Below are 15352 nucleotides of genomic sequence, written 5' to 3'. Positions count from 1 at the left end.
GGAGCTGAGAGATTGACACCTTTGTTGTCAGTGGAATCTAACTGAACTGTAAAAATTAGGTGGGCCACATGTTAAGTGGGGAAAGCTAGACCAGTATTTGATCACAGCTGCCAGCTAGAAAGACAGTTGAAGCACTAGCACTTGGACAGTGCTGCCTGAGTGATTGTCAGTCTCACTGTATAGAATACTGAAACTGAAGAGAGAAATAAGTAATGTAGGTGGTGTACTTTTATTGGATCTGTTACGCTCAAAACATACCTTGCATATCTTTCTGATCCTTCCCAGTTATAATTCTGGGCAGAATGAAATGACAAAACTTTAACTATGGGAAGCCCATTACAGTACAAATAACTTGCAATTCATGGAAAGGGCAGGAGGACAGGCCTGGAGGAAGTTGAAATCAAATGTCACCACCTAAAAATATAGCTGAAAAGATGAGGTTTCTTCCTCTGATGAATGTTTGGATTAAATTCCACAAAAGGCCATGTTCTTCGTGAACTGCATGATGCCAGCTTTGTGTGGGCTGGGGAGAAAACATAGGAATAGGTTCTGAAAAGATGCTCTAAATGATTTATTGACAGCATCCTGGGAACTGACATTTGACAATGTTTCTGAGCCCACAGCCATTTCAGCAAATGCCAGTAGTGAGAGATTTAGGGGGGCGGTGCTCCAGTTACAGTGAGATGAATACTGTCCCACGTTGTTTCAGGCAGTGCTCAGACACCAGGAATAAGTAGGCATAAATAGCAGGAGTGTCTGGTGAGAGGCTGGGATGTGTGAGAAGTTCAGAATATGCTTCCGCATCTTGATAACTTCAGCAATGGGTCAGGTAGAGGGAAAGCCTCTTGCAGTATTAATAAAAAAGTAACAGATAAAATATTCCTTATTTATATATTTTGAACCTATCCCAAAAAATGATATACCAAAGAAGTCTCTGAGGCTGACTGTTTATTGAGGAGACTACAGATGATTGGGATTTTGAGCAGGGTAAAGGAGCCCGTGGAGGTGCAACTGAATGGTCTCCTTTTGTCACTGTATGAACCTGGTGTGGATAAATAATCACTGCTGGCCACAGACAAATGAAAATTCTCCATGATATTTTGAATTGGCCTTACTAGCCATCAGCATTCTCTGTTCTGCCAGCACATTTCTGCAAGAGGGCTTTTTTTGTTTATGTGCAGGTGTTTCGTAGCAGTTCCACCATCCTCAAAGTTCAGCAGTTTGTGAGAAACAGTGCTTCCAGCTGCCATTAAGTTGCCACTCACAGAATTTAGCATATCCACTGTGTAAGTAATGATGCTGCAGAAAGGAAAAGTGACTGCCTCTCACAACGTAACACACCCAGTCCTGATTTAGTGTAGGCTGAATTCACTTTCTAGGTGTGGAAATGCTGCTTCTCAGTAACTCTGCAATCCATCTGGGCACAGAAAACTGCTTTGAGTCCAGCACGGTAATCTCCAGAGTATTATTTCATGCTCTAACAACATTGCCTGAGCGCTGACTGCCAAGAACTTTGCTGCATCAGGAAGACTTTACCTATTCAGCTACTGAATAGGTACTATGTTATTTCTATGAAGAATCCAGTTGGTTAGTGAGGAGAAATCCTGGCAATTTTGGTGGAAAGTTTTCATGGTAAATCTGTCTATGTTAAACACATGAAGCTAAGATATGGCAGTATCTTCCTCTCTGTACATTAGTCTGTACAGCACATTTAATCTGATGAGTCCTGGTAAAACCAGAGGGATGTGAAATATGAATGTTGTCATTTATTCTTTTGGGTGCAGCAGTAGCAAGAGTTCTCAATAGCCAAGTATCAGTACAGGCAAACCACTGAGCATTAAATGCTTGTAAGACTTCCCTCTCTTGAAGGGTTCTGCACTTAATAGATTGTTCTTCATCTTATTTATTACGAAAGCATTAGTAGTGGCTGCATGCTTGATTCACAGAACACTATGCCTTGAATAATCTTTAATAATTGATAATTTCTGAAGGTATTATTTCTTTATTGATATAAGTGAAGAGATGCCTGGTTTTGGCAGTAGAGGCAAAGGAATATTGATTCCAATTGCTAGCTAGTGTTTGTTGGTGGAATCTCCTATAGAGTTTGGATTGGGAAAAGAAGGATCCACGTTGTATTCTCATGCAGTGGTACCTTGTTATTTGGGACAGGTGTAAGAGTGGTATGAAAACCATCTCCTAAGGCCTAAATCAGATTGTCCTCTTTTTGCTCTTATACTTGCTAATATATTCCAATTTTTCTCTTGTTTTTCAGTGTCAGGCCTAATTTAAACGATACATGTTTAATTAAAAAAAATAAATTAGGTGGGTCCTGGAGAGCACATGATAGGGATATTCTCTTACGAAAGGACCTAATAGTTTTTGATTTCTGAGGGATAAAATAGAAATGTACTTCTTTAAGCTGTGTTAATGGTTAAGGCAAGAACCTGTCATTTCCATAAAGTAGCCCTGGTCCAATGTTTTTTATGTAATCAATGGGAATTTATCATCAGTGAGGTCAGGATCAGTTTCTCCTTCATGTCTGAAAGCAAAGTGCTGTCACTCTGGAATTTCATCCTGGAATGGGAAGGTAAGCCCGTGATCCAGCAACATTTGAGGCGAGTCCATACATTTTTCAGCTCTGAGAGGCTGTGAGCATAGGGAATGTAAGCAGGAATGAGTGTCATTGACTTCTGTGCCAACACACATAAGGTAGGCCCTTCTATAAGCCTCTCAATATGTAGATTTCAACAGAATTTTAGTGTTTGCCCCAGATATTTTAGGTGTGGTTGGGTTTCTTCTGAGACATCCTGCCTTGCCTGCCAGCCCAGCTCTAAATAAGGCAGCCAAACGCAAATGCAGAAATGGAGAAGTCTCTTCACCATTGGGAACGCAGACTCCCAGAATAGATTTCCTGTGCCCCTCTCCACTTACTGGAGTCTTATTTCATTTTGGAAAACTGGGCACCTCTGGCTAATTTGCAAAGCACTGCCCAAGAGGTACACCAAAACTTCTCCATGCACATTGCTAAGGAGGATTTGAGTGGGGGCTCCTATTTAGAGTATTTTCCTAATGCCCGCTTGTAATATTATACAGAATGGCCTTGAAATACTCTATTTTAAAATAAAGATGCTTTAAATAAAGGTCGGGTTGCATCTTATAGATGGTGTTCTTGGGTTAGATACCATATTCATTATTATAGCAATTTTAGTTTGGTAGCTTGTGAAGTGACTTGAGAGTGAGGAGCATTTTTTAAATATAGTGTATTGACCCCTCAAAAATTCTCTCATAGCACTAATAGGAATTTTATTATAATAAACTTAGCTTGCACTTTGAAGAAGATAAGTTTCTATAATACACTGCAATGATTTTTGGTATAAAATCACTACAAACATTAACATACCTTCTTTGAAGGCAACATATTTTTACTGGGCTTTTCCATATAGAAATAAACATATATTACATTTTGACAATAACAAGTGATATTTAGAAGTTTTCTGTGCTTTCCAACACCACCGTATTTCTGATACAACTCATGTACAAATCCAAATAATTTTTCTCTTTTACCTTGTATTTTATGGCCTAATTTGTTCTCTCTGTGTGATTTTAGCAGAAATAAATGAACAACTACTTTGCAATTTTGAGTACAACATGCAAGAGTCTCAGTGTACCTTATAACAGCTGTTAAATTAAATAACCTTCATGTAAAAGGAAGTATTGGACCATTTGCACAGTATGCCAGGATCACTCAGGAAGCCTATGGCAGGGATGTAGGTGAAATGAAGGAACCTTTTAATATGCTGTGCATAGAATTATAGTACATATCCACGTCTCCATGCATCTATAGACATTCTATTTTGCAAAGTCTAACTGTGATTGATTTCACTGTTGCTTTTCCTAGCCTGGTGTAAGGTAAAGGCTACACCAGCCAACACACGCTGGGGATTCTAAAGGAGGTTGCTGTAGCTTCCAGGAATCTGTTCATTCACCCTTCAGCTAGACAGACATTGTTTGTTGTGTGCAGGCAAGGAGATATTCTGTGAGAACGTGTGGGAATGTTAGCTCACTGTTTATTTGTTGCTTACACAATTATTTTATGCTGCTCTATTGTAAAGTGATTTTTTCCCCATCCCTAATGCCTAACACAGTTCTTGTGATGAGTACTTGCCTGATCAGTCCCTGAGACCAAGCCTTTGTTAGGTTATTTCAATTTCTTCAAAACTACTGTAGAAATAATACAATTTCTGACTCCTGCAGGCAGTCTCAGGGGATTCCTGTAGGGCAGTAGTGTTTTACAGGACTCCAGAGGGAAAATGACTACTGCAAGGAATGGTTTCTCCCCTTTCTGAAATCACCACTTTCAGTTGAGTCTGACCTGGAGCTTCCATATTCACACTCCAACCAGCAATATGGAATCTGTTCAAAGCTTTGAAGTACAGAACCATTATCTAAGTGGTTTTGCTTGTGCTTAGTGCCCCAGCCATTTTTGCTATTTCTCTTCTCTCCTTGTCCTTGTTTAGAAGGAGAGCTGGCAGCTGTGGCCTCAAGCAGGGTGTGTTTAGTAGCTGCAGGATTTGGATGCCAAGTCCTGGGATATCACGCTCACAGAGGCATTTGGGTCTGTGATAGGCTCTGGCACTGCACTGCCTGCAGCTGTGAGGCTCCCTGAGGTGGTGCCAGGTCAAGCTGCCTCCTGCATGGCAGAGCCCTTGCTGATCACTCTGTGCCAGCTGCTTCCCTATTTGGTATAAGAAATCTACTCTGGCCACTGTGAGTAGGGTCTGACCTCTATTTATTATTTTGCTTTTGTTCTGTGTTGCACCTGTAAAATTGTATGACACAAGAAGCAACACTTCATCGAAAACTTGTACTTCCAAGTGCAAGTTTACTTTCAGCAGGCTCTGAGCAAATATTTCAGGAGATGCTCAATGCTCAAATATCTACTAATCAGGAGAAAGTTTCTTCTAGAGATCTCTTGAATCTATTCTGTGAATTGTAGGAAAATTGAACATTCCCAGCAGCTAGAAGTGTATTTTACTATACCTGCTCTTGGTTGGCCACCAATTCATTGGCGACTCCCTCTGACACCAGCTGCATGGACATTTGTAGGAAAATAATGAACTTCCGCAAAGAGGATGTGGCTTGCAACATGCTCAGGATGTCATTGCTGCCTTCAGGGTGTTTGATTCGGCAGCAGCTGGGAACATCCTGCAACCTGCTTGCAGGAGCTGAGTGCTGGCAAGGTCTCAATTCTCTCTTGAATTCCAATTCAAGTCTGGAATTGTCTTGAATTCCAGTCTTGGACTCACCTCAGGAGCTTTTGCTGTGGAAAGCTGACTACAACAATGCTTGTTTCTACTTCTATTCCTATGTATTGTCCATCTTGTTTGATTCTGTCTTTAAGGTGTGCTAGACAGATGTATGTTTATGCAGATGTGGGTTTGTGTAGATGTGCCAAACTGGTGTTATAGATGCACCAGGTGAAATGGAATAAACTGGACAAAGTGAACTGGATTGGTAAGTGCAGTGTTTCTGTTCCACATAGCCAGCATGGCAACTATGAAACAAAACTATAAAATATTCCCTGCTCTTTATTCTCTATGGCCATAAGAAGAATAAACCATCTGAAAAGGTCTGTAATGAGGTGGGAAAAATTGACTAAAAAAGTAAATTTAATTGTTCACCTCCCCCGGCCAGAACTTATGGGATAAAAACTGTAAAAGTAGCAATATCTGTGATACATGGACTTCAAATAAGAGCCTGAGGACTGACAGATAAATTGCTAATCTCTTACTGGTATCAGTGTAAATTATGAGTTCTCAGGAACTCTAAAAATTAGTGAAATTAGATTGCAGCCAGTGTCTTGGTTCTGAGACCTCATGTTAGAGCAGCTGTTCTAGTATGTGTACTAGAAATCATTTTGCTTTGAGGGAAAATGAGCTATCCTTGGGATGGAAACAGCAAAACACAAAGAGAGGATACATTTTTTACTATGATAGTGAACTAATACCATACCTGTTACTAACATCCTTTGTTAAATGTTCTCACATAGCAAGCTGCATAGATCTTATTCATGGTAAAAAATGACTTGTTTTTTCTTCAGTTTTTTCCATCTCAGAGAGCCAACTGACTGTTCCAACATGCTATTTTAACTGCTCCTTCATGTCTGTTAACACAGAGGCCTGAATTAGTCAACTAACATTGATAAATGTCATAAGTCAGTAATGTGCTATGTGGCTTCTTCAGAATGTTTGTCTTGTTCTGGCTGTCGGGATAGGAGAGAGAGAATATTTAACTTTCTTTCTGGATCCTTCTGTAGATTCCAGTGTGGTTTACCTGATGAAATAAGTATTTACTGTATAGCAGCTGGTGAAAGGTGTTTGTTAAAATGTTAAGTGTAAAATTGCTTTAAAAAAGATAGTATTTGCTATAGTTACCAGTATGCCTTAAACACAGATTATTTAAACTTTTCTTTTGCTTAAGATTAGTTTGTAGTAGGGAAAAAATATAACCATAGCAGAAAAATTATTCAAAAAAAATTTTATTATTTTATTCCAAAAAAATCCAGTGGATGTTTGTCATAATTGCTGCTGTGCAACAGACAACTGGAAAGAGATCACTTACAATAACAATTGGTTTTCAAAAAGCTTTCATGATTTAAAGGCCCACTCTTTAATTAATTTTATCAGTAAATTAACTTAAAATATCCTGCCAGCCAAATATAATCTCCATACTCTTGAAGGGATGAGTGACATGCTTGAGGACAAAGCCAGAATGGCCGTCATACCTCAGGAGGAGATTTCAGGCATTCTTGCTTTTGGAGATCACTGGAATATGCAAACCTCTCATGCTGTGCCTCTCTCTGCTCGGACAGGCAATTTAGTATCGCATAATGTCCCTTTTGTCAGAATTATAGATGATGCAGGCTGAACCTGCTGAAATGACATTAACAGTACTGAATCAAGACTGTCATGTCAGAGAAAAGACAGTGATCAGTCAGCTAGCCCCACACTGACCCTGAGGTCAGGCTTCAGCAAGTAGGTGTAAGGCAGACTTAAGAAATTGTTGGGTGTTTTTTTCTGAAGACTATGAGAAATCCCCACTATCATCACACAAGTTGCTTGTGTCAATCAGCTGCTTCTCTGGTGGCAATACCTTTCCTGACAGAATGACACATAGGTAAGCATCTTGTCCCAGGGGCTGGCAGATTTTCTGGGGCCATTGGAGAGGTTCTGGAATCTGTTTTGTGTGATCTGAATGTTCCTCACTGTTTTTTGCTATTTGTACCATAGATAGCTGCTACACATTTCCTATGCTACATCAGTGAATTCATATTTAATAATTAACCTTGTTCATGGTAATTTGGATTATGTTGACTATAAAATATAACTTTAACAGCATTGGAATATGCCTAAGGTCAGAATTAGCCTTTCAGAGGCTGACAGAAAAAGTCCAACTGCTGACAAGCTAGTGCAATGTGTAATGAGCAAGAATAAAAGCCAATATATGATATAAACAATGTGTTTATTAATACAATGTAGATAATGGGAAGCTGAGGGAGGGCTGTTTCCTCCACAGTTTAGAAACAGTCAGAATAGACTGTCCTTGAACGAGAGCAGCTGTATGCCAAGAAGCCCCCCTGTATTTGAATTGCTGATCTTTCCCAGCTTTGGTAAAAAAAGCCTTCCAAAGCCAGCAAAGATAGTAAGAACTCCAAGTGAAAGCGATAAAATATTTATTTACTGTTAGTTCATAAATATCTTGAGTCAGCAGGTCAATTTCAACTAAATTCTTCACATTTGATGAACCGGGATGATTTTAAGATCATTGGGACTGATTCTGCAGTGACCACTGTTGAGCTATTTTGGTCTCATTTATCACAGGAGTGCCAGGCTAATGTAGATTGCTGTACTTAATACCTGAAGGTGAGCACAATAGTTTGCTTTTTAGAAACTCATTTGAACAACTTCTGAAATGCTGAATGACTTCAGGTGTAAAGGAATTATTGTGAGCAGTATGCTGAACCACTTGGTGAAAAAGAATATGTTTTAAAAGTGTAGGTGTGGCACAGCCTGCAGCATTTAATACTTTATTCAGCACTTTCTGGTTTGTTGTAGGGAGAGGAGATTGGTTCTACCCACTTCCAAATGGGTAGTTACCTTTTTTGGCCTAGATCACACAATATCGTACTGTGGGTTTGGTAGCTAGTTCTGGTCCAAGTAAAATTTGGGGTTTAAGGGTAAAAAAAAAATTAATTCCACTATTAAGATGTTTTTTCTTCCTGTTTTTAAGACATTCCTATACTTCTAAGATGGTAAAATTAACAATTTTATTAACTGGTCTCTACCTGGCTAAAGTGAAGGGCTCTCTTCCTTCAAAAAGGGTGGTTGGGGTATTGGCATGCCAGATGGCTCTACATTTATATTTAATTTAGAGGGCAAAAAAAAGAAATTCTGGGATGTGCTGTGTTTTGTGTAAATGTGGAAAAGGAGCAGTGGGGGAAGATTGAGAAAGATGTTCAGAAAAGACAATGTATGTAAATGAGAGACAAAAAGAATGTGAGACAGAAATTGTTTCTGGGTTTTAAAAGGAAAGGGAGAGCTTGTTCGCTTTGTCTCCTTCAATAAGTTTGTTTGAGTCTGCCCTGGAAGAGGTCAGGGATGTGCTGGGATGACCACCCTCACGGTCTGGCAAACATTCTGCTGGTGGCTGCTCACAAAGAAGTGACACATACCTTTTAAACTCTTACAGTTGCTTGCTCCCAGCTTGAACAGCAAAGAAAATTGTGTGAGGAAGAATCGATGACTGCAAAATTAGTAAAAGAGGTTCATGTGGAACATACCACAGCTCCTGAGCAGGATCCTGTAATCCTAGATGGGATGGCATTATACTGTGCTTTCACATTGTTTGCCCTTTTGTATTCATGGGGACTATTTGGAGAAGCAAATGCTCTCTGGCATGAGTCTGGCCCTGCATAATTTACATTACTGTTATTGTATTTTATAGCGTAGCATGTGGGATAGAGACTGGGTTCTTAACAGAGTATATGGAAATGGGGCTACCATTTGTCAGTCTAGATTTAATTGCAGTGGCTGTAGCAGTGAAGATTGAGAGACTGGAATGTGCCTGCTCACAGACAGAAACATCAGGAAACAAGTAACTTTTAATGGAGGGTGGCCCAATTTATAATCAGGTGTTTATCCTGTTTTCTGACAGTACAAGTCTGGACTCTTATCGATTCAGACAAATTTAAGGAAAAGAGAGGAGAGGAGAGGAGAGGAGAGGAGAGGAGAGGAGAGGAGAGGAGAGGAGAGGAAGAATTCCAAGAGACAGAACTTGTACAGCTGTAGGTACCTTCTGATGCTGCTGCTCTATCCAGCTGTTGTGTTAATATTCACTCCAGCACAACACTCCAGAAATAAAATTCTAAAAAATCAAAGGAAAGAAAGAAGTGACAGAACCAGATTGCCTCAGAGTAGTTAGCTCAACAAAGCATGGCACAGTCAACCATTTAGGCACATGCTTAAATCTCAGCACTTCCAACATTCAGTAAATCTTAGAAGCACAAACTTATGCTTGCACTTTAGAGCTTTGCTGGCCTAGGCTGGACTGGGAAAAAGGAGGTTTTTTTCAATATCGAAGAATCATGAGCATCTGGAATTTGTCTAGTTTTTATACCTCAGTGGAACAGGTGTAAAAGAGCATTGCACTCTGACAGCAGCCTTGTGCAGCATCAGTGTACATATAAATGTCTGCAACGTCTGTGTGTGACACAGGCTCAGAACATGTTACCCCAGTCTCTGACAACAGGTATTCTTCTGGAAATGCATAAGGACCAAATTCAGACCTGAGAGAGAGAGTTTTAGTTCAAAATTACAAACACAAACCCTGGATCTGAACTTTACCTTAAGCTAATTTGGATTTCCAGTAAAAATATATCAGAGAAACCAGAGGGATTTTCTCCCCTGATTTTTGCATGAAATATTTTGATGACAAAATTTGTTTCTGGTGGTAAAACACATGATGATGTTAAGAGGAATACAACTAATCATGATTGAACAGGAATTGAATAAATTTGCCTACAATCTTTGTGGAAAAAAACTTAGCTGGCAAGCTGCAGGTACTTCTCAAGCAGGAGGCGTTGCTTTTCTAAAGAGACTGTATTTATTATGGGTGGCTGGATATCTGCATGCTGGCTCAGTTCCCTGTAGTAAGGCACTGACCACATTACTATGTGCAAACACAGGGTTCACTCAAGTGGTACTAAAAAGAGAAGAGGTGGGGCAAGCAGAGCTTTAAAAAGAAAAGGGGAGTCCATCCAAGTCTGGATGTAAAAAACAACTGCGTTTCGGAGAGGGACGGTACCTGGAGATTTTGCTCCCTGCACTCCACTGCAAGCTGTGCTGAAGAGATTTCTGAATTCTCTGCTTTAAAGATTTAAACAGCAGCTTTGTTGCAAGGAAATTTGAAGAGCTCCTTGTGAGCATGGCTTTTGAGCTGTGTTAAATTTGTGGCAAGAGTGTCAGGCATTTCATACTTGGCTTCCAAAAGAGAGAGAAAAAAAAAACAGAAATGAAAGAGAGAGAGAGAAAAAAGCCCTGATGTGTGTGGAGAAGAAATCTCCCAGGAATTTCTTCAAGGTTGTAGTCAGACACAGTAAGGTCTAAAGTGACAAGAAAAGCAAGGCAAAGATAAAACTTGAAATTGTGATAAGATGCCTGAGCCTAAAGTGACAGCTTGCCAAAAACTTTTGGGATTACACATGCTCATCCTGTCCTGGATATGACTGAATACAAGCTAGTTTTTCTCTAGTGACAGCTTGAAAAACCCCTCAAGATTATGTTTCTCTTCCTTGTTGCTTTTTTGCCAGTGGTTTTTAAAATTGGTTTTGTCAGCCTCTCAGCTCTGCAGCACTGGAACTGTCCTAATGGATACAGATTAAAGCCTGAAAACTCTGCTTGTGTAGGTAAGTTGCTGAACATTTCCAGAAAGAAAAACTGCATTTATATTATCTTAATATAACTTTATAATTTTTGAAAAGTTTTTTTACAGATTGCTTATGTGTTGTACTGGCAGAACTGATAAATCAGCTTCTCAGTATCTGATGAATTTCAAAATGAATAGAACTCCTTTTTTTTTCTTTCAGAAATCAGCATTGTCTGTTTATTTAACTATCAAAAAGCAGAACAGGTTTTCATTTGCTCATTAAGAGATATGAGCTGTTCTCCAGTTACCAAAAGTCCTTGCCATAGCTTTAGTATCTCCATAGTTTCAGTACATGAGCATGCATGTATTCATGCTTCAATATATGTAAAGTTTGAGTATAGGTGTATTTTTATATTTCTGTATACATATATGAAGAGTGTTTTAATGATTATGTATTAGTATTCATTTAGATGTGGGCTAGATAACTTTAAAAGCTATTTTTTCTATGCTCATTATTGCATGTAGATGTGTGTGCTCAGGCTAATAGTGCATCTCATGAACAGCAGGTGTGCAAAATACTGTGGTAGGGAGGTCTGGGAGAAATGTGCAACACTAACATTCCTGTAATAATCTCCAGTGATTTGGAGCATGTAAAACGCAGATATCAATTCTTTATGAAGTGTAGGACAAAGGATGACAGAACCCTTCTCCCTCCCCTGCTACCGTGAAGTCCAGTTTTTTTCAAGAAATCCAGAGCCAATAAAGTTGTGAGCTTTGCAGTTAGGAGATGAGGAAGTGCTCTGAAAGGATTCGAGCAGCTCCTCATACTTGGAGTTAAAGCTTTTGCCTCAGATTCCTTGGGCTTCAGAGGCTCTGACTCAGTTCTTGTCATGATTCTAGTGATGCAGTAACAGGTGCTTCCTCTGTGCTGTCTGCTAAGAAATACCATCTTATAGAGGCCTGCATGTTAAATGCTATCATATTGAGGGGGGAGAAACTGGGTATTTGTTTGTGTACAAATTGTAAACTTGACTGAAGGTTTATCTGAGAGCCAAGCACGCCTAGAGTGCTCCTACCCTGATGCTTCAGTTCAAACAACAATCACACTTCTGAAATTAATCTCCATATTACCACCTCTTACTATGTTCGCTTCACCTTGAAAGGCACTCTCAAGGTGCACAGCCTGGACTCCCTTTAGGCAGACTTAAACCAGAGGGTGTCCCTGTAGGGATCATCTTCCCTCTCTGCTCTTGGTGGCCATTTGGTCCATGGGGCCAGCCTAGGCCTGGTCCTCTGTAAGCTCAGGCTGAAATACATGCAGTGGGTGTGCCATATCCTTACAAGCTGTTGCTGTTTACACAGCCTTTCCTATAGATCCATACCATTTGCTGGCATGTATTTAGCTTCCAAGAGCTCATTAGGCTGTCCATTAGCTATGGCTTCTGCATTACTGGGTTTTCCAGTTAAGAGCTTGTGTATAATGGGAGAATCCTATTGAGAGGAAGGGAATTGCTTGGCTACTGTTCAATGAGTCAAAAACCCACTCTAAATATTAATATATAGAAGGATGCAAAGGCTTTTTTTCCCCAGTGGACATATTTTTCACATTGATGCATATTGAACTTTAATGAAGACATAATCTGCCCTGCATAAAGTCTCTTCTGTTGAAAATTACCTGCTGCATGAATGAAGAACTGTAGTACTGAAACAGATTGACCAATAGCTCAACGAACTCTCTATGAAATAGCAGCAGAAGAAATCTGCATAAGAGTTGATGTTACTGTGACATACTCTCAGCAATTGCATACGACACAGAGTGAACGAAAAAATGAGATGCATCATGGTAATTTTTCAATTAAAGGCCACTGGATTACAGGGGATTAAGCAAAGGTGAAATTTTGACATGAAATGTAGGACTGCAGGATTCTTTGGTGCAAGGGATTTCCCTTTATCTTTCCTCCATGTCCTGGACACACAAGTGGTGTTCTGGGTAGAAGACCGGACGTGTGATATTCTAGTTCAGTAATTATGTGAGAGAGAGGGGGCAGTGGAAGCAAGTGGCAGGAAGCTGGAGGCAGGCTTTGAAGGTAATACTGGAGATAAAAGTGGTGAGTGGGAGACATGATTCATAGCACTGAACTGTGAACAATGACAGCAAGCTGAATCGTGGCTTGGCCACCATTCTTAGCGAGCTGTTATAGATACACCAATTGCAAAATGTTCTTAATCATCTGAGGCTGTGGTGGCAACCTGCCAGCCATAAGGATTCCCCTGAATTGAGAAGGTGTCTGTTCTTTGTTAGTGAACTGTTACAAGTGATACTTGCCAGAATGTGTGTAGGCTTTTCTAGATCTGTTTTCCACACTGCGGCTTAAGACAAAGGTCTAGGTCATCTTCTTACGTTGCTAAATAACTTACTCCTTAATTAGTTCCTTTAATTTCTATGGATATTCAAAATCAAAGACCTCCTCATTCTGTGGAAGTATGATGAAATCTAACCCTAAATGTCTCACATAATTTTATACAGTTATTTTAAGAGAGATTATTTGAATCCTAACTTGTTATGACAAGAGAGAAGGGGCCTTTCTGAAGCATTGTTAGTCCAAACCAGCAAGGCTCATAGAAAAGAAAGTATGGAAGAAGAAATCACAAGGTCAGAGCAAAACTAGTCTGATGAATGAATGCATAAATATATTGACAAGTTATGGTAGAATTGGAAGCACTTCTGTAATTTTTGTTATGCCGTCTTGAATTAATAGCTTATTTTAAGATGCTATGAGGACTGTGGATCAGTCACCTTCAATAACTCCTGTTTTGTAGACCCCAGTGGAAACATAGAAACCTCTACCTCTGCAAAGAAATAGTCTGGCCTACAGAGGTGTTATTATTGCTAAAAAGAAAAAACATATGCACAGTTGGTCCCAGGAGAGCTTCGATTTGTACCATATCTGACAATGTAAACATAACACGGTGTACCAGAGGATGTACCTATACCTGCTGGAATCAGTTGCCTTGTGCCCTTCTGAAGCACCACGTTAAAAACAGTGGTTTTTATTCTCTCATGGTGCATAGATGCTTTTCCTACTCAAGACTCAAAAAGTTTTCCACATGTTTGTTTGAAGAAGGCCCTAGAGCAGCCTCTTGCATTATCAGTTTTAGAGTAGATATTAATGTCTGCTAGTCTGGGGCTATCCTAGGTAAATATATTATCTTCTGGATACTGCAAGACTGGAAGTGTACTATGGTTTCAGGGCTGACTTTAAATCCTGAGTAAGTTTGAACAATGAAGAAAGATAATAAATTTTAAGATACCAAACAGTATTGTAAAAAAATCTTGGAAGAAGGCAAAACAAAACCTGTATTATTGAAGTTTTGACTAATCGTATGTTCTTAAACTCAGCACATCTCTACCATATTCTGATATTAACTGCTGAGCCCTTATCAATTCTACAGGGCTAACATGCTGCTCATTCCTACAGAGCTACAGCCTGCAATTGAAGGTGACAACTGCAGCTATCTAGGTCAGCTCTTTTGGTCAGATGCTTCCTTCTGTGTGTCAAGCTTTACTCTTTTCTTTCTTCCTGTTCACCTCTCTCCTACCACAGAGATGAGGAACATTAAGTTATTACTCTTTGTTTTACATCTTTAAATTCCCCTTAATTATCTAAATCTGGTCTTCACTTTACTCTGTATTTCTGAAGACAAATTGTTAAAACTTCTTGTGTGTATTCTGAGAAATATGAAATGCCGAAACTTTTTAAACTCTCCTTTCCTTCTATGCAAGTATAAGGAGCAGTAAGAGCCAATGAAATGGGCAACTGTTCCATACCCCTGTCATGACAGGGATAAACCTGATAAGATGCCTCTGCTTCCCTCTGCATTTCAGAAGAACTGCAGTGGACGTGTGTTTTTTCCTTGTTTTCAGTAGCTGTCTTCCAGCTAGCTTTCTTATTATACTAACTTGGAGAAAGGAGCTTGTAAATATTTTTACCAAATAGTAGTCAGGAATTCTTGAACATGAGTCTGAACCACAGACCAATTTATGAGAAGATTCACATTCAGCTGGATCCGGCTGAATGTGGAGAAATACTATCTTCAGCTGTAAAAACTTGGATCAAAATAGGAAGGAGGCAAATATGTTACAAGAAAAGACAGAAATGGCATCACCCATCACATGATGCCTAATACTAAAGAGGGCTAAGGGGCAGACTCCCAAGCCAGTGACTAATATTAAAAAACTCATTGTTTTGCCCAGTGTAAATAGCAGTTACTAATTTTGTATTCTGTTCTAAAAAAATCCTGACTACTTTTTAGTACCGAATTTGAAATCTGATTTTAAAGGGAGCTGGATGGCAGTATTTGATGATGCCTCATGGCCTCCATCTTTGAAATACAAGCCAGTAATAATATGTTGGAAGTTGCATGATCC

The 15352-nt window shown here is 39.5% G+C and overlaps 1 protein-coding gene across 2 annotated transcripts in view; it reads left to right on the top strand.

Moving 5' to 3' along the window:
* Positions 1 to 10168: 10168 nt before the first annotated feature.
* Positions 10169 to 15352, top strand: part of EGF (epidermal growth factor) — a 57104-nt gene continuing 51920 nt past the window's right edge. Inside the window, exon 1 of one of the 2 annotated variants that reach the window (XM_072928523.1) lies at positions 10169 to 10963. In XM_072928523.1, the coding sequence (XP_072784624.1) occupies positions 10837 to 10963 (127 nt within the window). In that variant the 5' untranslated portion in view covers positions 10169 to 10836. The remainder of the gene's footprint in view (positions 10964 to 15352) is intronic. The other variant, XM_072928524.1, reaches the window with a different exon arrangement.

The sequence above is a fragment of the Taeniopygia guttata genome, chromosome 4 (assembly GCF_048771995.1).
Source record: "Taeniopygia guttata chromosome 4, bTaeGut7.mat, whole genome shotgun sequence".
NCBI classification, from domain to species: Eukaryota; Metazoa; Chordata; class Aves; order Passeriformes; family Estrildidae; genus Taeniopygia; species Taeniopygia guttata.
The sequence above is the reverse complement of the archived record's forward strand: the minus strand, read 5'-3'. Positions and strand labels throughout refer to the sequence as shown.